Genomic DNA, 25,865 nt, shown 5'->3' with positions numbered 1-25,865 from the left:
GAAATTATTAGTCAAGTGTTGATATCTGGTTCAGTTTTGCGTCGTGTAATCAAAAGGAAACTATTATTGCCAAATATGGCGGCAGCGGCAGTTAAACTCATTATTCAATCAATATGGTCGGTTATCTCCTGTTTGCCGGTATCCTTGGGCCGCTTAATGAAATAACTTCACCTAGTGTGATACGTTCAGGTTTTAGATTCGCATTTTAATGGGAAAATCATAACTTTTTTTATTCTTTTATGTGCATTCTTCGATATAGGTATTAAAATATATGAAATATGCAATCAAACGAACGAAACAATGCTTGGCTATGCTTACGGGACTGATTGATTTTATTCTTGTTCTTTATAAGTGACACTCGGTATATACATATATACCTATAGAATAGAAATAATTTGAAAAATGCAGTAAAATTTATATTTATTTATTTATGTTGTGCGCTACGTCGCCATCCCGTCGTTCTGAGACCTAAATGGAGTGAATATTCTTATTGGGATTCTCCGAATTGCTAATTATCGTATTCGGGTACTCCTTGAAGAGGGTTATAGGCAAATTGGACATCACAGACGCATAATAACTTATTATAAAATACATATTCTTATTAAATAATGATAGTTATTGTTATTTAAAATATTTTGATCGAACTTGACTACTCAATTAAGTGATCAATTGACCGGTCAATTAACAAGATTGCTTTCGAAAAATCGTCACTGTTCGGGGCAAGTTCGTAGCGCGTAGCACGAAGCAGCTTTTTATTATAAAAGGAAATAACTTCGCGATTTCGTGTGGTAAAGGGACGCATTGTTTTTCTATCGTGCTCCTGCGGATCACTATGGAATTTTCGCAAAATCGATGTAATTTAATTGTATACACCCTGTATAAAATGTCCTTTACATCTCGTCGAACTTCAAAGTTACAGCAAACATCGGTAAATGTCAAAATTTTCACAAATAAAAGCGTTGTCGACTGATATTTTTTCAAATATCTCGCGCCCTCTAAAATTGACGAAACCTGAAACTCTTTACGGTTCACGATATTGTTCAAATAAAATTATCCCATCTTTAACGGTTTTTCATTTGTCGCCAATAATTTAGTCACAAAAACGGAAATTTTTAGGATATTTTAGATTTTTTGCCCATAGACGACACACCCTGTATATGATACAATCATTGTTCGAAGTAGAGGTTATAGCCCTGGATTTTCCACGCGTCCTGGTTCAAGAATTTTTTGAAAATAATAAATGGTTGTCGAGAAAATATGTATATATGACGTCATGGCGTCAAATATCCCGAGCAGCGTATGTAATAGACGAAAACCGCAAATACAAAAATTGTAGTTCTTGATGCGACTTATGACACCGTTTAAACCAATTAGTCATATTTTTTACGATTTTTGATTTGCGGCTAATAATTTACTCGGTAAAAAAACAATTTTCTAAGTCTTTTTTTGCCTATAATTGGAAAACCATGTATATAATCGAAAAAATGCCTGAAATAAATGTTATTGCACTGGATCTTCTGCGTCTGCCGGAGGAAAACATTTTTCTGGAAGCTATAATTACCAAAAAAAAAAATTGAAATATATTTAAAAAATACTTGGTAATATTTGATTGCGCCCAATTTCTACAGTTTGAATGTGGACACGGACTTTTACTTCTCTGCTAAATTTGAAGTTGATATCTGCAAATTAAGGACACTTAACACATTTCTCATTTAGCACGGAATATCGGGAACACCCTGTACAATAGGTGAAAACCTTAAATACAAAAGTTTTTGCTATCTATGAGGGCTATATCGCAATATAAAAGAAAGTGAGATCTGAATCATCTTTCTTTCAGCTTTAACCAATTTTTAATAATAGGGGGACCCACTTTTCAGTTTTTTTGAATTTGCGGCGCACCCTGTCTACTTTTGAAAAATTGTCACGAATAAAAGTTTATAGAAACGAATCTTCTGCTTCTTCTGGTTGAAGAATTTTTTTGGTGCTGCAAACAGTTTTTGAAAAATTATGTTTTTTGTAGACACTTACACGCGCGATTTTTTATTTTTTTAGAATACTTCCCTACCGATTTCATCGATTTTCTAAAGTAACAAGTGGTCAATTGATCAGCCCCGACACTACATACACATTAGTACATCGCAACAGCGTATCATTGCCCGATTCCAATACTCTAGGTATATCTTTGTCTGGAGGTTTAACCTATGGTGTGATAATTTTTTTCTGTATATATATTATATCAAAAAATTTTCTCCTTGTAAAAGGGCAGTGATTGACAGCGATTGGTAATGGAAAAAAGGATATGACCTATTATTGGTTCTCAGACCAGTGATTTGGGTTGGATTGGTTTTCAGAGTTTTGTTGAGTATATCCATCCACATTGTCTAAAAATTAACGGTAATTAGTTAAAATACAAACAATCGCACATTAAATTGATAGACAGTTTGTTGGCATAAGCTTTTTAAGAAGCGGAAGACAATGTCTGCCAAATATTAATGGTACATGGAATGGAAATTGAGAAGCGATTGAAGTTTTTTAAAATAATTGGCAACTGATTTTTTTTTCTTTTCGTCTATTGTAGGTAGTAAGTACCACTTGAGTTTGAGTGGTATTATGTGTGTATTATGTGTGTGAGAGGGGAGCTTATCTTGTTTTAAATGGAACACCTAGTACATTACTTCATGTTTTAATTATATACAAAATTCCAGACACATTTTATGTATAATATGCTCTACCTAAGTCTAACCGTTTTTGACATTTGCAAGACGTAAAATATCTGTCAATTTCTTCATTCGGAAGCATTTATTGTTTCACATGAGTAATTTTTGTTCTAGACAAAGGACTCGAATAACATATTTCATAAGAAATTTCGATAAGTATTGACACAGGGTCCGCGAAAACAATGAACAATGAAATTAAAAAAACTACAAAAAAACTTTTTTTCTTAAATGGAAACTTTCTATTATTATAATTTTGTCATATTTAAATTACTTTTTCAAATATTTCCTTTTAAAAATTTGTTTATCACAAATAATATGCTGTTCCCATATAAGTTCAGTTAGTGTAAGTTGACTATGACGGCGTTTAAACAAAACAAGTGCTAGAACGCTGCCTCCTTGGACGCATATTTTTGTTGTTGATCACTGTCATAATTTAAATATTTTTGACGCATTCTTGATTTATTTATTTGTCGTGTACGAATTTAATTTATTCGCTCGCTTGCGTATCATGTTTACTACAGAGGAAAAGATTGATATTTTAGAAAGTTACATATCGAACAATAAAAACCGGACTCTGGCACTTAGAGGTTATATAACAAAATTTCCATTAAGGAGGCGCCCAGAAAAAAAGATTTTCGACAGGATTTAGAAGCAATTTAGAATATATGGAACTCTGAAGAAAGAAAAAATAGACGTGGTCATATTTTGAATGATGAAGAGCAACTTAATATTTTGTTTCATTTTTCAGAGATCCCTGAAGATTCAACCCGAAATGTGTTTTTAGATCTAGATGTCAAAAGAACAACCCTTCAGATAAACAACTGGAAGTCCTATAAATTCTGTCCAGTGCAGAAATTAGAGCAACGGGATTACAACATCAGGTTAGATTTTTGCAACAATCTTATGGAGAGACACTTTTCAGAAAATATATTTGCTAATATTATTTGGACAGATGAGTCCCAATTTACAACTGCAATTAAAATTTTTAATAGCAAAAATACCCTCTACTGGAAGAACAAGAACAATAAAAAACATATTGAAGTTACTAGCTCAGGTAGAACTTCTGTCAAAGTATGGTGCGCCATTTGGAGGTTTAGAATAATAGATCAAGTATTTTTTGATCAGAATTTAAATTCCCAATGCTACTTATAGCCTTTTAATATTATTCATCCCTTTGTTGAAAATGAAGTGCCTGAAAGGGAACGCTGAAATTTAATTTGGCTGCAGAATAGCGCTCATTATCACAAAAGTCAAGAAATTGGCGCCACTTTAAATGAACACTACAGAGAATGGCTTGAGGAGAATGGTAGTTACGCCTGGCCTCCAAGGAGCCCCGACTTAACACCCCTAGATTTTTTTCTATGGGGAACACTTAAAGATTTAGTTTAAAAACACAAACTTTCAACTGGCGAGGAAATTAAACGGCGGATATTTAAATAGAACAGAATCTGCTAGAAATGCCATTATGTATACTTGTATTGCTCAAAGTGGAGGATATATTGAACAACTGTTACAATAATTATTATCCTTTGTAAACTATTAATTTTTTATTGGTCGTTTGTTAATAAAATATTCACAAACGTTATCGCGTATCCTTGGTCTTATTCGGTATAAATAATACATACATACATTTACATAATGTTTGGATCTTCATAAGTGCATCGGCAAGATTATGGTCAACTATGAAATAGTAAATCATAGTAGCAGCACTTGTTTTGTTCAAATGCCGTCATAGCCACCTTACACTAACTGAACTTATATGGCAACAGCATATTATTTGTGACAAATGTTTAAAAGGAAATATTTCAAAAAGTAAAAATATTGGGCATATACAACCTTATATAAAATTGACTTAATTTTTAATGATAAATATGACAAAATTATAAAAATAAGTAGTTTCCATTTTAAAAAAAAGTTTTCTGGCAGCTTTTTAATTTCATTTTTAATCTTATTTCTCGCGTACCCTGTATGTATGTATCCAAGTTTCTTATGTAATCCATTATTCGAGTCCTTTGTCAACAACAAAACCGTATGAGTTGCTATGCGGAGGATATTTTTAATGTAAAAAGTAAGTATTGGCGTATTTATAAAATAATTAATAACTTTGGATACAAAGGTTCTTTTGGGAAAGTGTATGTATCAAAATAAACCTTAGGACATGTAGAGTTTATGGTGATATTTGTTGATATTTTATTTTTGCTTTTTGTGAGCAATATGAAAAAAAATAGTAAATGATAGCGTCATCAATCAATTTGGGGCAGGTTGTTATTTATTTTAGAACTATACCTATCGAGGACTTATAAGCTTAAAACCGAAAGGGGCAAGACACCCATAGATGTGTCTGAGCATGCTTCAATTGGAGTTTTAGAGGACGATCGATCGAAAGGCGGAGAGAAATCTTTTGAAATACTTGATTCTTCTGACGATTATTTAGCTTAACTTGTTAAAATATTTTTTTGGGCAACCGAGCAGAAGAAATCGTCAGGTTCTACCGGATCCTATGCCCAACGATTACTGGATAAAAATGATTCCCCAAAAACCCTATAAAGTGATGCTCAAAAAATGTTAGATTCCCGAAACAGAACACCAATAAAGAAGTCACTCAAAAGCATAAACTTAACCTCCGATCTAAATCTACCGATTGCTCCAAATAGTTAGGTAGATGGGACAAATTTACCCAGATTTTTCAGCTCAAGGTATAAGTCGGGACAAACCAAAAGAGGACGCAAACGTGGCCGTGTGGCTATTTGGAGTGACACTGACATGAGTTAAATCAAGAATATAAAAAGAAACAAGAAAAAGAATTGAAGAAAGAAGCTAACGGGTTCAGTGCAAAAAGGGTAAGGCAAGGGCAAGCAAAAGAAAAAGCGCCTCATCAAGCCGCTCTGATAAAGATGACATGGAAACATTTTGTCTGATTTGTGGAGAGCCTTACTCAAATGCAAATGTTGGGCACATAAAGATCCGTACTTTATCTGCCAAAACTGTGACTCAGATGATGATACCTAGGTAGTCTTTAATGTGTTTAGTTATGTCACAACTAACCCCAGCAGGGTCACTTTGTTATTTGTGACTAGCTATTGTTTTTTGGTTGTATTTTTATTTAGAACAAATGTTGTAGTATAAAAACAACACGTTAGACGTTTGCTTTAAAAAATAATAAAATTCCTTTTTTTAAAAATGGTTTCTGACAGATCGTTAATAGGTCTGGATGTGGCATTTTTGCCGCAGTTTTTTCAAAATATACCTGGACCTCGTTGAATGTTCTGGGAAAACGATTTAGGTGGGTGGAAATCGCTGTATAGAAATTTAAATAATCGCCAAAGTGAATATTAAGTTAATTTTGGTCTATTTATCATGAATGATATCTTGAATTATCTTTCTACTAAATCATTTCACTGAAAGGTCGGAAAATCTTGCCTTGCCATCATGATAAAATATTTTCTTCTTCTTTGTTCTTCGAAAGTGAGCAGAGTGAAATAGCCTATAGAACGTTGTCAACAACGCAGAACGACCTATGTAACTGGATTGGGATCGTAACTTTGAGGGTTTGCTTATAAAACTAATAAATAAAGTCGTTCTAATAAGCTTTTTGCTTCCTCTCTTGAGAAACGCACTCTAGCGTTCGTGTCCGCCGAGGTGGCCGTGGTTTATCATCTCTCGGAACAAATGCATTTGTGCAGAGGTCGTGACATCGATTCCTCGGAATTCCATGTAATCCCGCTTACATCGGCGTAAAAAGGAAACGTCTACATGCGCGCTTCGAAGAGACCCGAGCCTTTTGACGTAGACGGCGCGTCGCGAGAGATTGGCGTGGCGAAGGCTGGTTTTTTTTTAACCGGACGTTCAGATCTAATTTTCGGGCCCCGCTCCATTATTAAAACCGATAATTCGACGTCGAGAGCCTCGTTTTATTCAATTTCGGGTTCAAAGCGGAATAATTTTAACGAAATTTTTACTGTTACCAGATGACATAATTTCGTTTCGAATACACGTTATAATCTTTTTGATGTCGACGCCATTGATTTAAATCCGCGATAAAAATAAGGCCCCGTTTTCGTACGCGACCGGTCCGAAATACTGGAAACCGACCAGTTTTAGTACGATAGCAAATATACTTCCGACAGTCGTTTTAGTTATTAAAAAATCGCTAACTACTAATTAATTATTACATTTTTTGAGTGGTCCGAAAAAAATGCGCAGGTTTCAGAATTTCCATAAGTGAGGAAAAAGTTATTAAGAAAATAAGGGATACTACTCGTCTCCCCGTATGTTGGACAATGTGGGTGGATCAGCGTGGTTTTGAGCAATATATTTAGTTATCCGGAAAATACAGAACTTTTTAGAAAAATTTAGGTAGTGACGTACTACTAGTACAAAACTGAATCTGATGCATGTATTCAAAGAACCTTCAACAGGCTACTGTAATACTTTTTACAAAACTTCTGTATTCCTCCTGCGTCGGTTTTCGCTGTGTTGAAATTGCTAACGTTTCGCCAATCATCCTGTTGGCTTCTTCAGAGCTTGACTGAAACTGGCTCGTATTTTACTCTGTACCTGCTTGTATATTCTTTGAGGGGGGCGGAGCTAAATGAACGGCTTAAAAACCATCTCGGATGACTGATTCCCATATTGGTGACAGGTAGAGACCTGAGTCGCGGTTAAGATTGTTAGGTTGTTTATAGATTTCCATGGACTCTCGGATTTTTCGTTGGTAGAAGAACTGATTACATGCAAGCAGGGAGAGCATCATCGTAATATTAAAACGTTTAAAAATACAGTGGGTTGTTGTCGTATATTATTATCTAAAAAGGTCTCTACGTTTTAGTTTTGCCAAATTTGGCGAAATTTAAAAGGCTTACCACTCTTGTCAAATCCAAATGCATGTCTATATAAACTCTATAAAGTATACACACACAAATATGACAAGAAAAAGTCAAAACACCATTAAAGACAAACTAAACGGAAGAGATACAAACTAAACGGAATAAAAATAATGCGAGGTACTATTTTTTTTTCTTTTTTTTTAACGAGACTCGAAGGAAGGGCAACGGTGGTACGGGTTGTTCGTTTAGAAAAGACAAATTTCATTGTTAATTCAAACGTTAATAAACTGATTAAAATGATTATTTCAGGAGATTGCAACATATTTTGTTTAAGTTTTTGGTGTCGGTTTTTGAGTTTACAGCATTTTTGTTTTTTTGGATTTCGATCATATTTCCCGTTTTTTTGTGTTGTTTTCGCTTTTTAAGATCGTAACCCTATCAAAATTAAAGGAATATTTCATCTCCGTACAGTGACCCTTCAACGCAGTAGTATTTTTTGTATCATATTTGTGACCATTTATTCTGCTCTTGAGGTATTGGTGTGTCTGACCGACCTACACACCCTCGCAGTCGTGACATGGAATCTTGTAAACAACATGACGTTTTTTCCCATGCGGTATTAGTTTGCTGCATTAGATTAAAACCCTTGTGAGCAACAGTAATGTTGTGGTTTGCGAAAATTTTGCTAAAATCTTCTGAGATACCCGGTGTATAGGGAAGAGACAAATAGGTGTTTTTTTGCTTTTCCTGTTTTCTAGAATTTTTTTGGTTTTCGTTGTTTGAAGATATTGTTCACTATTGTTTCGGGATAATTATTTAGTTTGAGTGCCAGTTTGGCTTTTTCGATTGCTGTTTTTCTGAAATCCGGGATCAGAGACCTTGATAGAACGGTGAGCCAAGCCAATAATAACATTTTTTTTTTAGTGGAAAGGGTGGTTGGAGTAAAAATTGACATATCTGGCAGACCAGGTTTCTTTGGTGTACCATTCTGTTCTGATTTCTGTTTGTTTGTTGTGCAGTTTCAAGCCTAGAAAATTTATTTTGCTTTCGTATTCTATTTCTATTGTAAATTGGATTGTAGGATGATAACTGTTAAATAGTTGAAGGAATTCGTTCTGTTTGTTTTTGGGAATGGCTGCAATGTAATCGTCTACGCACTACGTCTACGTTACCGCAACTCAGGTCTCTACCTGTCACCAATTTGGGAATCAGTCATCCGAGACGGTGTTTATGCCCCACATTTAGCTCCGCCCCTTTCAAGCAATATATAAGCAGGTCAGAGTAAAATACGAGCCAGTTTCAGTCAAGCTCTGAAGAAGGCAAGAAGATGATTGGCGAAACGTCAGCTAATTCGACTCAGCAAAAACCGACGCAGGAGGAATCCAGCAGTTTTGTAAAAATTAAATCAATATCTTTCAATAAACAGCTTATTAGTTTACATATTATACTACAGGCTTTTGTTTAGTATTGTTTAATGTCAAAATGCATTTTCGCCTGGCAAATAAATAGTTGTGGAGAAGCGATTCGCCGTAGGTACATTTGCACCCGGACCAACGTCAGATTTATTGAGCGGGAATGAGCGGCGGTCGGACTAAATCAATTTTATGTACGCTTAAATGTTAAAATAATTGAAAAGCGATGATTGAGTTACTAATTAAACGGCGCGGCCGGGTTTTTGGGCGAAATAATGGAATCTTTGTTGGTGCAACGGACCTTTTTAAATTGGATTTATCGGTAATAAAATTCGATTCCATCGGGTGAAATCTAGCTTGTTAAAATATCGTAAATGTCCGAAATTTAGTTACATGTCACATGGAAATTGATTAGTTTTGTTGACTGGTTGAGTTCCATTTATCGTTTTCAACGTTTTTTTTTAATTGCGATGATAAATGTCGGTTGAAATTTATTTAGGGTTATTCACGAACGTTTTAATAACTCTCAAATTTAAGCCAATCCAATAAGTGGACACCAGTGTCGCCAGATTAAATATAAATCGGTTTATGCCACACGATTATTAAATTAGAACTAATTATTAATTTGATTTAATTGATCATTAAGTATTATTCATTCATGCTTGAAATAATTTTACTGGTTCAGTAAAAACAAGTATTTTTCAATGTTGGTCCAAGCTGCTGGTAGTTGTTTTAACAGATAGAAGAACAAAACTAACATTGTTTATTTATTTTGTCAATGGGATAGTAATCCCAGTATTAAAAATTCGACTATGTTCCCAATCGACAAGCTAGCAACAGCATTCTAAGCTGTGATAACCGTAAGAGAAATAGACAACAAAAATATTTAAAAAATAATGTCGATCTACACATACACGCAAATGGAACTGATAAGGCGACGCTCTCGTTAGTACCAGGACCTTCAAAGGTACAGCACATCCACCACACACCCACAAGAGGAAACCAGTGTAAATACTGAGGAACAATAAATTTTGCTAAGGAAGAAATGGTTTATCCAGAGCGTTTCTAATTTTGCTCGTCCGATCAGAAAGACGAACCTGACTTATTATTATTAAAAGTCGTCATAAATCCTCTGGGTTGTAATGGCGGACAGGCCAAAAAATTAACAAGTACACAAACAAATGAATAGTGAGAATTGTATCACGATTTATATCATATGACAGGTAGTATAAAAATAGGAAACCACGTTTCAAAAGAGATCGTCGCTTATCAAGATTTATATAAAAAACGCGCTGGTTCCCCGGATGCAGAAATGCTGTAATATGGGCTTACCTAATTGTTGACACCAAACATTAGCAAGATAAGAAGAGCCAACCTCCGCCGGTGAGCAAAACATTATCCATCTGCCTCTTTACTCGTCAATGGCTCTTATTGGTACTCGATGGTAAGGTCAGGTAGAAGAACTGTTCAGTCTAATCGTAAGAATAGGAAAACGAAGAGTGTTCTTTTTGTCTTTGTTAGTGTTCGGTTGGCGGGAGTAACTATGACTCTCTTAAGGCTTTTTGGCTGGGGAGAAATAGTTGCTCGCAAAGTGGGGCTTGTTAAGCGAACGCTTGTTTGGGGGCGTTCGAAGCTCTGGTCAAGCACCTTCCGCAGTCCAAGTCGATTGAGGTGTCGGGCCATTCGGCACTAGTATCCGAGACTTGGACTCCCTCTCTCTTGTAAGGTATGCTAAGACATTGTTGGAGTCGCTTGAGGTGTCGGTTTATTAAGTAGTATCCGAGACTCCTCCTCCCCCATGCAAGTGCCAACCCCCCCTCCTCGTGGTAACTGCTGGACACCGGTCTTGATACTGGTGACGAAGTGGGGCTCTGGCTATGCGGGCGGCGGGCGTAAGGTTCGAGTGTGGTCTGGCCACCCAACGCATCCGCTAGGCGTTCAGGTCCCAAGGATAGCCACCAGGGCAGGGGCTAGTGTGAGAGGGTGATGTAGCTATGCACCTGAGGATGCCTTGTTCAGCGGACTCAGTTCTGGTCCCTCTTGAAAGTGTGAGTATAACTCGTCAGTGCGGTTAGGTGGCACCTCCGCATAATGAAGCACTAGTCCTGGCCTCGCCAACCAACACCATGGCCGTTCTGAAATGGAAGCCTACCGAGCTGTAGGCGGAACAACTCCCCAATGGGAGAACGGCGTCAGGAGGATCTACGCTTATGGGCAATGGACGGGGGGGCTTGCCAGGCCAGCCCCGCCCCCCCAACAATTGTGCAGGCACTAAACCGTAACGTAAACCCTAAACTAAATCTTTGTTATCAACCCAAGGTTGAGGAATTGGATAAAATACCCACCATGCTACAAATTTCTTGGCATAAACAAAGGAACATGCTAGACTTGTTAAAAGTGCCATCTTAAAGCTGATCCTTTAAACAGAAAAAAAACTGCATTAAATTTTCTATTTTTTATTTTGAAGCACAAAAAAATATATCACATTGTCGTACGTCCAGGTTGCCTGCTAAGTCACCTGATATGATCCGACCGGATGTCAAAATCGAATGTTAAGCCGGCTATATACGATCTCACAGACCTGTCAATTCGAACTGAACAGTTCGCCTGATGGACTGACCACCCTTCGCACGTTCAGTCTCAAACATCATCATGGCCTCTACTGACGACGACGCGTTAGCGCTTCTCGGCTTGGTACTGGCTTTGGGTAAAAAGAAATTAAAAAAAAACGTACGATATGGTTTAAAGATTGGTTGAAAAAAAGCAGAGTCCGCCTGAACAGTCTTAACTGAGACACGCTCAGGCGAGTGGTCTTCAGGCGGACTGTTCAGTTTGAACTGACAGGCCTGCCGGATCGTATGTAGCCGGCTTTAGTTCGCCTTAATTCCAGTTATTATCGACACGCAAATTTGTTTGTCGGACAAAGGGCAACCACGGTGGGGGCAGTGGCGGCAACAGCGCTTTCGGGTTTCGCGACAGATGATCAATCAAAGTGACGTTCATTACGGCGCTGTCGTACGGGGGTAATTAGAAACTTAGACCACGTGTCGCGCCCCCACCCGAACCGGTTACACAAATGCCGCCGCTAAATTGTAAATTTTGCTGGTGGGCGTGCGTGTGAGCGTGTGTATGTAGTATCGGCTATACGGCCAAATTGCTTTAGCGGTAATTAATTAGGGCACGCACTGTAATGATCGGACAAAATATGACTTAATTAATAGAGTACTTAACGTAAAATTTTAGATTTTTCTACCTGACATCCAGAAACACATAAACGAAGAACCATAACCACTAAGTTCGTATTTTCAGCTCAGTTTTGCGGAAAAATCAGTTCATTTAGCATTTAAATTGTTTAATAAGTCATCGAGTTCGCTGAGCCGAGACTAACGGAACCATTTTTTGTTTCAGGCTCGCCGATGGGGATATACTGCATACTGCAATGAAAAAAAGAGTGCTACAAAATCTGCACAGGTAAATTAAAATTAATTAATTGCTGATTGTGGACGAATTTTGCAAAAACACAATAAACGGGTGAATTTAAATGATTTTAAACTTCTTTGATACTTTTACTATCCAAATATCAGATTAAATTAAATATGTGGGAATAATATTGGAGCCACATTTAAGATGGTACTTACCGGTAAACTTCGTAGTTTAGAAAATGGGATTCATGACTTTTAGATTTATAAGGGGTGTTTTTTTTTCGATGTATAGAACTTTAAGTTGCAATAAGACAACGATGGATTATTCGATTGACATGAATTTTATTTATCCGAAAGATAATCTTGTGGCATTTCATTTTAAATATGATTTCTGGCATATGACCGCCGCGGACGTCCAATTTTCGATGACGTTTTCCAACATTTGTGGCCGTATATCGGCAATAACGTATCGTTCTGGCCATCATCGTTTTTAAAGAAGTACGGACCAATGATTCCACCAGCCCATAAAACGCACCAAACAGTCAGTTTTTCTGAATGTAACGGTGTTTCGACATACACTTGAGGATTAGCTTCGCTCCAAATGAGGCAGTTTTGTTTGTTGACTTAGCCATTCAACCAGAAGTGCGCTTCATCGCTAAAAAAAATTCGCTTATGAAAATCGGGAACAACGGCAATCTCATTTTAGGCCCATTCGACGAATCTACGCCTTACTTGATGATCGTTTGGCTTCAATTCAGGCACGAGTTGGATTTTGTAAGCACGTAAGCCAAGATCCTTCCGCAAAATCTTCGATAAAGTGAATGGACACAGATCCAATTCCTGTGCTCGATGGCGGATGGACTCATTCGGGTCTTCCTTAATGCTACGCTTTACAGCAGCAACAGCTTCTTCTGTACGCACCGTACGGGGTCTGCGGGGATGCGAGTTATCAATAAGATTAAACGTGGTGCGAAAACGTTCCATGGTAATCGAATTAACTGCTCTGATGGACGATTTTGTGGACGATAAAATGGACGTAGTACGCCAACTTAAAGTTCTATACATCGAAAAAAAACATCTATTAGGAGAATATCTATCGGTAAGGTCACCCGTGTTGGGTTGCTTCCCAGATATGGGTGGTAACGGGGACATTAAATACCCGGGACGGCAGCTGGATTTTCAGTCCTGTCCATTAATACAATAAAAGAAACAAAATGGCTGCATATCAATGTCGTCGGAGTGAGTGAAATAAGATTGTCGACTTCTGAACTTTTGAAAATTGATGATCATGTTGTCGTATTATACCGGAGAGAACAGTACATAACATAAAAACGGAGTAGCGATAATAGTATCAAATATCGTCCAAGCTGTGAAAAATTTCTTCGACCGAATAATCATGGTACAGGTAGTAACAACAATGCATATTAGTATAATACAAGTAAATGCCCCAACACAGGACGCAGAAAATCAGCAGATAGAAAAGTTTTATGAACACCTGGAACGGGCACGGTCAATAACAAAGAACCATGAGATAACGATAAATACGGGGGATATGAATGCCAAAAATGGAAAAGGATATATGGAAGACATAATAGGAGGCCATGGTTTGGGTATGAGGAATGCAACAGGTGATATGTTCGCTGACTTTTGGTTGGAAAAGAAAATGGTCATAAAAAATACGTACCACAAGCTCCCGAAGAGACGTCTGTATACTTGGAGATCACCAGCTGACACACACAGCATACGTGCATACGGATCATAATCTCTTAGCAGTAAAAATTAAGCTAATACTTAAAAAGATCAATAAACCTCAAGAAGGCGCAAAAAGGAAAATAGCTATGGATAAAATAAGCGACAATACAAGTATACGAAGTATCCTGCATACTGGAAAAAAGGCGTTAGAGGCGCAGGACTAAAAATCACCCATACGAGAAAAAGTTGGATAGACATCGAAACGAGGAGAAATACAAGACAATTGTATGCATAAATCAGACGAAAGATAAGGAAAGCGAAAGCGGAATACCATTCCATAAAATGCGCTGAGATAGAAGAATACGCAAGACGTCATGACACTATTTCACTAACATAAAAAGATAAAGAGCATTTCTGGGCAATGGTAATAATAATAATAATAATAATAATAATAAAATAATAGAGTTACAGCACCAACTTAAAAGATGGAAAGAGTACGTACAAGAACGGTTTGACGATGAAAGAAGAAGTGTTACAAACCGTAGACCAGGCAGAAAACGGTGTAAGTGCAGAAGTCGTAAAGCTTCTCAAGGACATGCAATACAATCACCACCTTATTGGTGGCTAAGGTCGGTATTTGTTATGCTACCTAAGAAGAGCGGGATAACGAAGTGCGAGGACTACAGATCCATTAGCTTAATGTGCCTCAATGTATCCTAAACATATTTTTGCGTATAATTTCCAACAGAAGAGCTGGAAGCAAATAAATATCCGCGATACCCAGTTTGGCTTTAGAAAAGGACTCAGAACTGGGGAAGCACTATTCAATGCAATGCAATGTGTACGCTTGTGTCATTAATTTTGAAATGGCGTTTGATAGAGGTCAGCATGAAAAAATGTTTGCAAACTCAAAACAACAGGAATGGACGACAAAAACATATAAATATAAACATATAAAAATTGTAAATTGTAACCAATAGGCAACAGTGAGAATGGGAAACCAATTTACAGATGACAGCGAAATCAAGCGTTGAGTTCGTCAGGGTTTGGTTTTGTCTCCCCTGCTCTTCAATCTGTATTCGGAGGTAATATTCAATGAGGCTTTAGAAAACGCAGGAACGGGGATAGTCGTAAATGGTAGAAATATCAACAATGTCAGATATGCTGGCGACACGATAATGTTGGACAAAAATAATGAGGACTCGGAACTACTGATAGATAGAATCTCAATCGTATGTGAGCGGTATGGACTGAAAACGAACACCAGGAAAACGAACTATATAAGTGAACAAACTTCACCACATGACAACGGTATTCTTGTCCGTGGAGTGTCGATAGAAAAAGTAAATAAGCGCACCTACCTGGGCAGTAACATTAATGACGGTTGGAATCCATTAGTGGAAATAAAAATGAGAATAGAGAAGGCAAGAGCAACGTTCGTACGGATGAAGAAAGCCTTGTGTATTCACGATATATACCTAAATCTTAGAATGAGGATGGTCCGGTGCTACGTATTCCCCGTCTTGTTGTATGGCATGGAAGCATGGACCCTTAATGACCATGAAACGTCTGGAGGCGTTCGAGATGCGGGTGTGTCGGCGTCTGCTCCAAATAAGTTGGATGGATAGAGTGAGGAACATCGACGTTCTAGCCAGATTGAATAAAGAACCAGGAATAAGTGAGGCTATTAAAACGCGTAAGCTACAATATTTTGGACACCTCGAAAAGTATGGACTACTACATCTAATCATGGAAGGAAAGATAAACAGCAGAAGAGGCCCCGGACAAAGAAGAACATCCTGGTTGAAAAACTTACGTCAGTGGTATGGTCAGTCCTCCGTGGAATTGTTCTAAGCAGCGGTAAATATGATAGCCAGCATGATAGCAAACTCTCACTGCTCGGTTGCCGTAATGCAAAAATTGGAATCTTAAAATCGTATGTAGGAAACCTCCTCAATCTATCTATCTTACTAATTTGATACATTCCATTTTGTAGCCATGATTACATTACCAGCCCCTGTGAGGTTGGAAGGACAACACTGAATTCCTAAAGTTAGTAACTTTTTCCCCACAGATACCTAGGAACTAACAATTATAAAAACTTGCAGTTTGAAACAATTAGGCAGAAAAGAAAATTCACGTTGCCATGCAAAAAATATAATTATATAATAAATTTGTTGTCTAGTAACAAATTGTTCTCGGTTGTGATTATAAACTCTCGAATATGGCATTATTCTTTTCTTAATTTACTAAACAAACTAATTATTCAAAAAACACGAAAATTATCTTAAAAACAAGGTAATATTGGTCGTGTTATTGCCAATGTGTCACTTGAGATGATTGTTCAGAGCACAACGTCGCCAAATTTCTGGTTTTATCGAAGACGTTCCGAAAATGTGATTATTAAATTATATCATTTTTTTAAGGGTCCCAATTAATAAAAAAATAGCTAAATAATAACTTAGAAAAGTGACCGATCCAATAATCCTCAATGTATTAAAAACTGGAGAACATTAATCAGTCGCTCGTAATGAATAAAAAATAATAAAAAACAAACAAAAAGAAAGAAAAGTGATCAATTCATCTTTATTGAGCATTGATCCTTTTTAATTTAATTAAAAAACACATGTAAAAGAATAACTAACAACAAAAACCAATTCGGCTTTACTGTTGTCCTCAATGTATATAATACTGGAAACGATTGATTAGGAAATAAACCGGAGGCAACGAACTAATAAACAAACGACTAATAAATATAATTTTCACTTGAATTAAATAGGAAATTTAAGAAATACAACCAGAAATTTGGGGACGTTTTTCTCTAAACCATCATCTCTTTCAATGATATATTGCCAATGACACAACGTATCGTACATTGTTTTCAAAAATTTTTTCAATGTGGTTTTTAATTAATTGTTTTTTATTTAAATCAATTTTCATACAAAGTTTTGCCTTCTGATAATAACAATAATAAAGTTGTTCATTGAAAAAAATTAGAGCTATATAATATATAGTTTTGTTTCAGTCGAATGTCTCCACCCAGTACCCCCATTTATTTATAAAAACGCCGTATAAATGAACTTTTGAAAAATCGTACAATGGCCTTATTTTTAAAGCGTGTTAAAATAAAAATGTAAATTATGAGAAAACACCCTTTTGACTGTATCAACACGACGTATGGTTGGTGACATATTTTTGGGTAGGTTTAAATTCTTATTAAAATTCGGAATTATGCGGGGCCGCCCCTTCGCCGCTAAAAGTGACGCGTACTAATTTTCCAAAATATCAGATGACACGTATTCGGAGTTCGCTTTGTCGCAGTCCCGAAAAGGCGTTCGACTAGACTGCGACGGGGTGGCGGGATATTAATAACGAATTTCGTGGATCGTTCATCATCCTACGGTTTGCTTTTCATACGCTAAGGAAAATTAACGAGCGAAAGTTTGCCCGGAACCCGAAAAAAGCACATTTCTTTTTAGAGTGAGTTCCTTTCCGCCTCGAGCAAATGGTTAAACTTCAAAACGAATAGACACGATTTTGCCATTATCCCATGAGAAGTACTAATACAGAGTAGTCTTAGTCTTTAATTATTGAAATTTACTGGTTTTATAAAATAGGACAAAATTACTAAAATGACAAAGAAATGTTTACTAAAATATAAAACAGTTTTAAGAAATAATATTATTGGTGGTTGTCAATTTGAAGACTTTTCGGAGTTTTCACGAAATGGCCTCCAGGACTCCTAAGAAGTCCATTGCACAGCAGATGGTGTCCTGAAGAGCGAGTTGATTAAGGTATTGGGAGTGTACTTTGTGTACTAGAAACTTCCACAGGCTACTGTAATACTTTTTACAAAACTTCTGGATTCCTCCAGCGTCGGTTTTTGCTGAGTCGAAATTGCTGACGTTTCGCCAATCATCCTGTTGGCTTCTTCAGAGCTTGACTGAAACTGGCTCGTATTTTACTCTGTACCTGCTTATATGAGGGGCATAAACACCGTCTCGGATGACTGATTCCCATATTGGTGACAGGTCAGACAGACCTGAGTCGCGGTTAAGATTGTTAGGTTGTTTATAGATTTCTATAGACTCTCGAATTTTTCGTTGGTAGAAGAACTGATTGCATGCAAGAATTTTAGTTAAAACCAAAATTACGGAAACGCTATGTCGATGATACTTTTGTTTTTTGGCCTCACGGTCCCCAAGCCCTAGTAGATTTTCTTAGACATTTAAACCATACACCCAACATACGTTTTACCATTGAGTTGGAAACTAATAATAACCTTCCATTCTTAGATATTCTTATGAATAGAAGATCAGACCTAACATTGGTCATTGTGTTTACAGGAAACCTAAGTACACAGACCGATACCTTAATGCATGGTCACATCACCATCCGGCCCAAAAATCATCGGTTATCATCTCTCTTGTTTACAGAGCCGTAAAACTATCTCAGCCCGAGTCACTGAACCCAGAATTAAAACACCTTACCTCTGCTCTTCTCTCTAATAATTTCCACATTAAAGATATTAAGCGTTCCATCAAAAAATACACTTCTCCACAACCTTTCAATAACAATGAGGCCGAAAGCAATCCTACACTTGCCACTGTAGTCCTTCCTTACATTCAAAACATCACTGACCACATATCAAAAGTTCTAATGAACTATAACATCAAAACCAGATTTACCACCGGTCCAAAAATTTCGTCTTCAGTCTGTCAAAGACAAAATTCCATTTGAGATGCTAGGAGTTTACAGCATTCCATGCATATGCGGCAAAGAATACATTGGAGAGACAAAGAACACGCAAGAGCCTTACGACTAAGACAAAGAAACTCATCAGCTGTTGCCGAACACACTCATGAAACCGGACACAAAATTTTATTGTTGCATGCAATCAGTTCTTCTACCAACGAAAAATCCGAGAGTCTATAGAAATCTATAAACAACCTAACAATCTTAACCGCGACTCAGGTCTCTACTTGTCACCAATATGGAAATCAGTCATCCGAGACGATGTTTATGCCCCCTCATTTAGCTCCGCCCACTTCAAACAATATATAAGCAGGTACAGAGTAAAATACCAGCCAGCCAGTTTCAGTCAAGCACTGAAGAAGTCAACAGGATGATTGGCGAAACGTCAGCAATTTCGACTCAGCAAAAACCGACTCAGGAAGAATCCAGAAGTTTTGTAAAAAGTATTGGCAGTGTCTTTCGTAGGACCAAAAGTGATCTGTTAAGCTTGATCGTAGGCCAAAATGAACGCTGGCAGAAGCCTAATAGGATACTGCCATTTAAGAAGGTATAAGTGGTGTTCTAAACTTACTACGAACGAGCAGCTGTATAGATCTAAAGGTATATGAATAAGAAGAGCCTGGCGCATGGCTCTCAGGCCACCTCCTAACCTCCTATGTGCTATTAGAGGATAGACGGTTAAGACCACCAGAGTACTAGATTGTTCTAAAATAACTATAAAAGAGTAGATTCTCGACGGTACATGACTCAGTTAGTGGATCTAAAGGTTCGCTCCGTAAGAATGAATATGGATGGCAATATTTTGTCAACATTACTTTCAACTAAATCGTGATTTTAACTCATTATTTTATTACGTGATTAGTCTTCCTATTGTTCTATTCGATAAGACAAATTGCGATACGCCACTGCTAGAAAACACGGTAGTCGTTTACAGTGTTGCCATTCATTTCATCCAATACATTTTCGGGGTTCTGCGAGTTAAACTAATACGCGCGAGCGCGGAGTTGCGGGCTCGCGTCAGACAAATATTTTCGATTCCCTGTTTTAAAAATAAATCTGATAAAAGATAGCGAACAATGTCCAATCAATCAAAGCGGGATTAACGGACTCGTCAATCGATTTACATTGAAAAAAATAGGTTAGATTTCCACAACTGATTGGCCGGTTGGCGCATCGGAACGGTATCATCCAAACAAAATGTGTGTGTGCGTGGTGATATCGCATCGAAACCACTTGTGAAATCTAGTATCGAATTTGACAGACCAGGATTAATGGTATTTAATAAACGGCAGATAACGATCAGCTAATATTGAAAATGCGTCGGAAATTATATGCAACATTTTGGTTTCGGTGGTATTTTCGGTATTCGGTAACGGAGGGGTTTTTTTTTTCGTCAATTCGCTAATTAAGAGGCACGACATTGCTGAATTTTTGGCTATTTCGAAATTTACTTACACGCTATTATGACCCAATTTCCTCTCGTGTGCTATTATGACCTGCGACTGATCATGTGCTATTATGATGCGCTTTAGACCTGCAATTGATTTCGACTTGCCCTATTATCATATGATAATATGATCTGCAAGTAATTATGTGCCATTTTGTCCTATGTTGCTGTTGTGACCTATTATGACCTGCGATTGATCATGCAACTACTCTGACCTGTGCTATTAAGGGCCGTTTTATTACCTGCAGCTGTCGTTTGCTATTATGCACCTGCAATTGATCATGCGGCTACACTCTAGTTTGCTATTATTACCTGCAGCTGATCATGTGTTATTCTGAGCTGTGCCACTTTAGTGTGCTATTATGACCTGCGATTGAGTCATGTTTTATTCTACCTATGCCTAGCATAACCTGAATTAATTAGAAGTTATTATGCTCCTATCGAGGGTCCTTTAAGGTATTGATTTTTATTATACTTTATAGAATATCGTGGTTGATGCTAGACTGTTGCAAAGGATGTAATTCCAAAATTAATGATATAATAAAATAAGCATTGTTTCTTTTTTAATTGCCGCATCTCTTTTCACTGGCGAGTAGATCCATGTATTGTACGTTGCTTATGCCGTCAGCAATGTCAGAATTGTATAATGGAAGGTGTTGTGAATACTCTATGCGGAATAATGTCGATTTTGCACGTTTGTTGATGACACATTTTGCCATTGAAAGTTTAACACCGATAGCCACTTTCCGTTGAAATTTCGTGTAACATCCGGTATCGTTCCCATAAATTTTCGTGGTGGTAAATAAAACACGTAAGTCAAGTTTAAACAATAAAATATGTTTAATCGTATACATTTTTGAAGCATACATACATACATGTTACAGTAGACTATAATCTAGATACTTTACACGCAGTTGAATACAAAACGAAAAAATCATTATCGGGGGGTCTGTACAAGTTTTACATCCATAAAAAAATAATATACAAATTAAGTTTGTGCTCAGTCGTTATCAGTATCTTAAACAATACGATCGGCCTCAAAGCATCAAAAACACGGTGGCCGATTTTACCGATTGTGATGATTGTGCATTTTTCTTTTGGGACCGAGTGTTTTTTATGCCTCGGGCGCGCCTAATAAATCTTTCCTAAAAACAAAATTACTTTAGATTAAAGTGTGCTACTATTTAAAAAATAAATCTGATATGTCCCTGATTTGCCGAACAAATTTTACCGGTTAAAGATTATCGTAAACGCAAATGACCCTTTCACAGGACACGTAAGTACAAACAATGTCGAAAGTATTTTCTATAATAATGTAAAAAACCTACGACTACTATGTCAGAACTACAAGAATATATCGAACAATCTCTCTCTTTAACGCCCTCGCATTCCTCGACGTTTCGACAGCGTTCGTCTGGCAACTTTATGGTGGTCCCGATACGAAATATTTTTCATGTATAAAGTAGATACGAAATGACAGCTGTCAAATTTGACGAAATAGAAACTACCGAAACGCCGCGCCGTCACTCTCCCACACGAATCAATCACATTTATAAGATAATTACGTATTTTTCATCACTTTTAGTATTTACCAATGACATTCTTTTTAAAGGTGGCCAGTTGCTATAACGAGTTTGCTTGATCGACGCGTTTAGTACGAACTCTCCGATACGTATTGTAAGGGACAACGGTTGAAGGATCGATTATATAGGATTGCCCAGAAATAAGTACCACAGATTCATTGCACTCGTCGAGAATTAGAATTTCCTGTACCCTGCCAAATTCTTACAAGATCCAAATGAACTGACAGTTTGAAAGCGCACGGAAGAAGAAGAGGTGAACAGATGATACAAGATAACAGGGAGAGCAACGTACAGGAATTAATACGTTCAAGGAACAAGGAAGGGGAAAAGATTAAGGAGAAAGAGGAAGGGTGAGAGAGTGAGAATGGTCTTATATATAGTTCCCAGTGTTTAAAGCTTCCAACGTCAGTCACATAATGGAGGTATTATCACATCGAAAGAATGATGAGAAGGAAGAGACGAGAAGAGGACGATTGAGAATGAAAGGAGTAAGAAAATGGAGAGGACAGAGAGCAAACTAGGAGAAATTCTAATACCACAGGACCGGCAAGACCAATGCATGGTACTAATTTCCGGATCACGCTGTAGATTACCGACAATTGGTCGCACAACAATTTTATCAGCTCGGCCGCCAGCCAAATCGGCCGAGTCGAGCCTAACCCGATCAGAGAACGGGCGCGCATGCACACGTTTTAATATTACGTACCACCTACATAAAAACTTGTGACATTTATACAGCATTCCTTAGATCAATAAATAAATACACAACGAAAAAAAAAACTGGGTCTGTACAAAAGAAGAGAAAACGAGCGTCCTTGGAACAAAATGGCACTTCTTACATATCGACTAGAGAGCTGTGACCGTGTGGCGGGAGCCCCAAACGCTTACTCAAATGGGCCCGTAATTGCTCAGAGACGGTCCCGAACCTTGCGCGTGATGAGACACGACCACCGCCGTGGCGGGGCCGGCGGCGGGTTCCGTATTCGCTTGTCATACGTGGCTCAAAGGCGGCTGCTTGAGGACGTGGTGGTGCAAGTGGTGTTGGCTCGCGGACGCCACGCTCCCGGTAGGTCCCAAGAGCGAGGCGCTACCCGGACCTGTCATCAGATACTGAGGCGGGGGCGGTTTCCCTGAACGGTTCTTGATAAGGGCCGCATTGGCGCCGGACAAGTCCGGTCTGCCGAATAACCTCCTCCACAGACGTTTCCACGAGTCTAACGTTTTGCCGGACCATATCCACACGCCGGACGTGATGCCTACCGCGAGAGCCATGAAATATTTGAGCATTAAAACGGAGTAGAGCGGCTTCATTTTTAACGGCACGCCCTGCGCGTTCGGGCACGAGCACGCCAACGATTTGAGCCACTCGTGGTGGAACGCGTTCTCATACAAATGGCACCCGATCACGATGGTCGCCGGTACCGTGTACAACACGCTGAATATTCCGATCCGGATCATGAGCTTCTCTAGCTTGTCGGCTTTCGATCCGGCACCGGCACCCCCTTGCTTCTTAATGACGTTCCGGATGCGGAACAGCGACACGAACCCGGCCATCAAGAAACTGGTGCCGAGAATTAAGTAGATGACGAGCGGTCCGAGCACGAACGTTCTCAAGTTTTCCATGTTCATATTTCCGACGTAGCAGATGCCCGAGATCGGGTCCCCGTCCACGGCTCCGCTCAGCAGGACGGCGAGCGTCTGGAGGGTCGGTATTATCCAGGCGGCGACGTGGAAACACTGCGCGTAGCTGGCGATCGCCTCGTTGCCCCACTTAAGCCCAGCGGCAAGGAACCACGTTAACGATAGTATCACCCACCATATCGACGACGCCATTCCGAAGAAGTAAACCAGCAAGAAAACGAGCGTGCAGAGGCTCGGACCCGTCGACGAGTACCGAATGATTTTCGCGTCGCACGCGATAACGTCGTGGCCGAAACCGACCCTCAACAGGTATCCGACCGATACCAGGAAGTAGCAGGCCGACAGGAAAACGATCGGCCTCTCAGGGTACTTAAACCGTTCGGTTTCGATGAAAAATGTGGTAAGTGTCATTAGCGTAGAAGCGGCGCAGAGTCCGGACCATAGAGCGATCCATACCGACGCGAATTCCGTCTCCTTCGGGCTGAAGAACGGATCCCGGCACGGAAACGCACAGTTTGGGACGTTTCCGACGTTTCGGTTGGTGGATGGCGGTGAGATTTCGTTCCCCACCGAGACTAGGGGCTCTTGGCACTGGCACTTGCACTCGCTGCTTGCGCCGGTCCTTCTTATGTCTCCGTGGGGGCTTGCGCAGTTTTTTGAGCCGTTCTTGCACGGTTTCGGCGGTTTGCGGTGCGTCGGTTTGGGCGTGGTGGCGTTTTGAGCGGACGGCTGGTCCATGCACAGGGTTTCGCCCCCCTGAACGGGAAACTGATCGCACTCCATGCGTTCGGGCCACGTGAAACCGTATTGGGTCATTATAGGCTCGCAGCCTTCCCTCGCTCGTCTGCAGAGGTCGCGGCAAGGAGGCAACGGCTTGGTGTACTCCGGCAAGCATATGGGCGCGTACATCGAGCACAAAAAGAACTTTAGGTCCGGCGAGCATTTGATCTCGACGAGAGGCCAGAACTGGTGCACTTCGAGGCCGGCCTCGTCCTGCGACTCGTGATTGAGCTCGTTAGGCATGCGCGTCATGTTGTAGCCAATCCCGAGGCACATAGGTATGGTTATCTCCTCGCATTTTCCCTCTTCGTCCAGCGAGGACGATAACACGGACGAGCTCGCGGCTGCGGCGTACGCAAACAGGACGGCGGCGACCACGAGAAAAGTTCTACTCGCGGACAACATGGTGGCGACGCTGCTCGCCCGGTTCACATTCACTCGTACGCTAAACGGCAAAATGGCGTCGTCGTAGTCGGCAACTTCGATTTCTCACGAGCGTTACTCGTCTCGTTCGTGTCGTGGTTTCGTCATCCTTCCCTGCAATAAATGGAACGGCGATTAGTTTGATTATTAGAAGGAAAGGACGTAGGTCGTTAGGTGTCAATCTTCGTTGTTACGCGAAGGGCGAGGAATTATACGACGCACGTCGGTGCGATTAAAATTGCTCTCCGTGACTGGAGAGGTGCCCTCACGGCGATATTTGCCCAATTTCCTGTCGACGCTCACACACGACGCCGTAGCAGGATGCGGGAATTTGATTTTGAAGCTCCAATAACGAGCGCGTTCAATTTTATGGGTGCGGGTATGAAACTGTTTAATTTGTAGCAAAAAAGCAACAAAGCTGAGCTTCTTACATTTGCCGCTAGTTGTTTAAATTGCAGGCCAAATATTACTGGAGTTGTTACCAGTTCGTTAAACGGCGATATTTTTTAGAAAAACGATAGGAATATAGGGGTATTTTGTAAAACGCTGATTTATTCGAAACTCATTTTAATAACCGCGCAGAGGATGATAATGGCGGTGGTTGAGTTGGGGATTCAGGAGATGAAAACTGTTTGTCAATAAACAACAACAATCTACGAGGAACTCGCAGCTGCAGGTGGATTGCAAAATATAATTAATTATCATTTGTCGTACACAGGTGTACAAGATAAGGATTCGTGAAAAGCAAAGCATTTTTGTTTGAGTGCGTTTGACCTAGCAGAACAAAATATATAGTACCTACATAAAGGAATATTCAGAAAATTAGAACGCCTAATAGTCTAAGAGCTAGCAACAACGTTTTCGAAAGAGAAATTCAAATAGGCCAGTTTTTAGATATGCTATCTCTCTCACTCGCCCGGACATCATATGGACTATTTGGTTGGCGGTAATGGTTGCGTAGTGCTCATCGTACCTGTACAGGTAAAACATCAATTTTTAAAATCACTTTAAAAAGGTTTCTTTTTTTTATTGTTTTAATTTAACTTTTTAACACATGAATCCATTATTGCCAGATAGTTTTATTGTTGTTTAAGCTGTGCGAAACGCTAATTTTGAATAAAATTTTTTTTTCAAAACATCAAACAATTCAATTGTTGAACCTTCAGC

At 39.0% G+C, this 25,865-nt stretch overlaps 1 protein-coding gene across 1 annotated transcript in view; it reads right to left on the bottom strand.

Moving 5' to 3' along the window:
• Positions 1 to 21,087: 21,087 nt before the first annotated feature.
• Positions 21,088 to 25,865, bottom strand: part of LOC132706979 (frizzled-2) — a 48,725-nt gene continuing 43,947 nt past the window's right edge. Inside the window, exon 3 of the mRNA XM_060678578.1 lies at positions 21,088 to 24,812. Coding sequence (XP_060534561.1) covers positions 22,845 to 24,680 — 1,836 coding nt within the window. The 5' untranslated portion in view covers positions 24,681 to 24,812 and the 3' untranslated portion in view covers positions 21,088 to 22,844. The remainder of the gene's footprint in view (positions 24,813 to 25,865) is intronic.

Source organism: Cylas formicarius, unplaced genomic scaffold (assembly GCF_029955315.1).
Source record: "Cylas formicarius isolate icCylForm1 unplaced genomic scaffold, icCylForm1.1 PGA_scaffold_9__14_contigs__length_23061073, whole genome shotgun sequence".
In the NCBI taxonomy this organism is placed as follows: Eukaryota; Metazoa; Arthropoda; class Insecta; order Coleoptera; family Brentidae; genus Cylas; species Cylas formicarius.
This window is presented reverse-complemented; position numbering and strand designations above follow the sequence as displayed.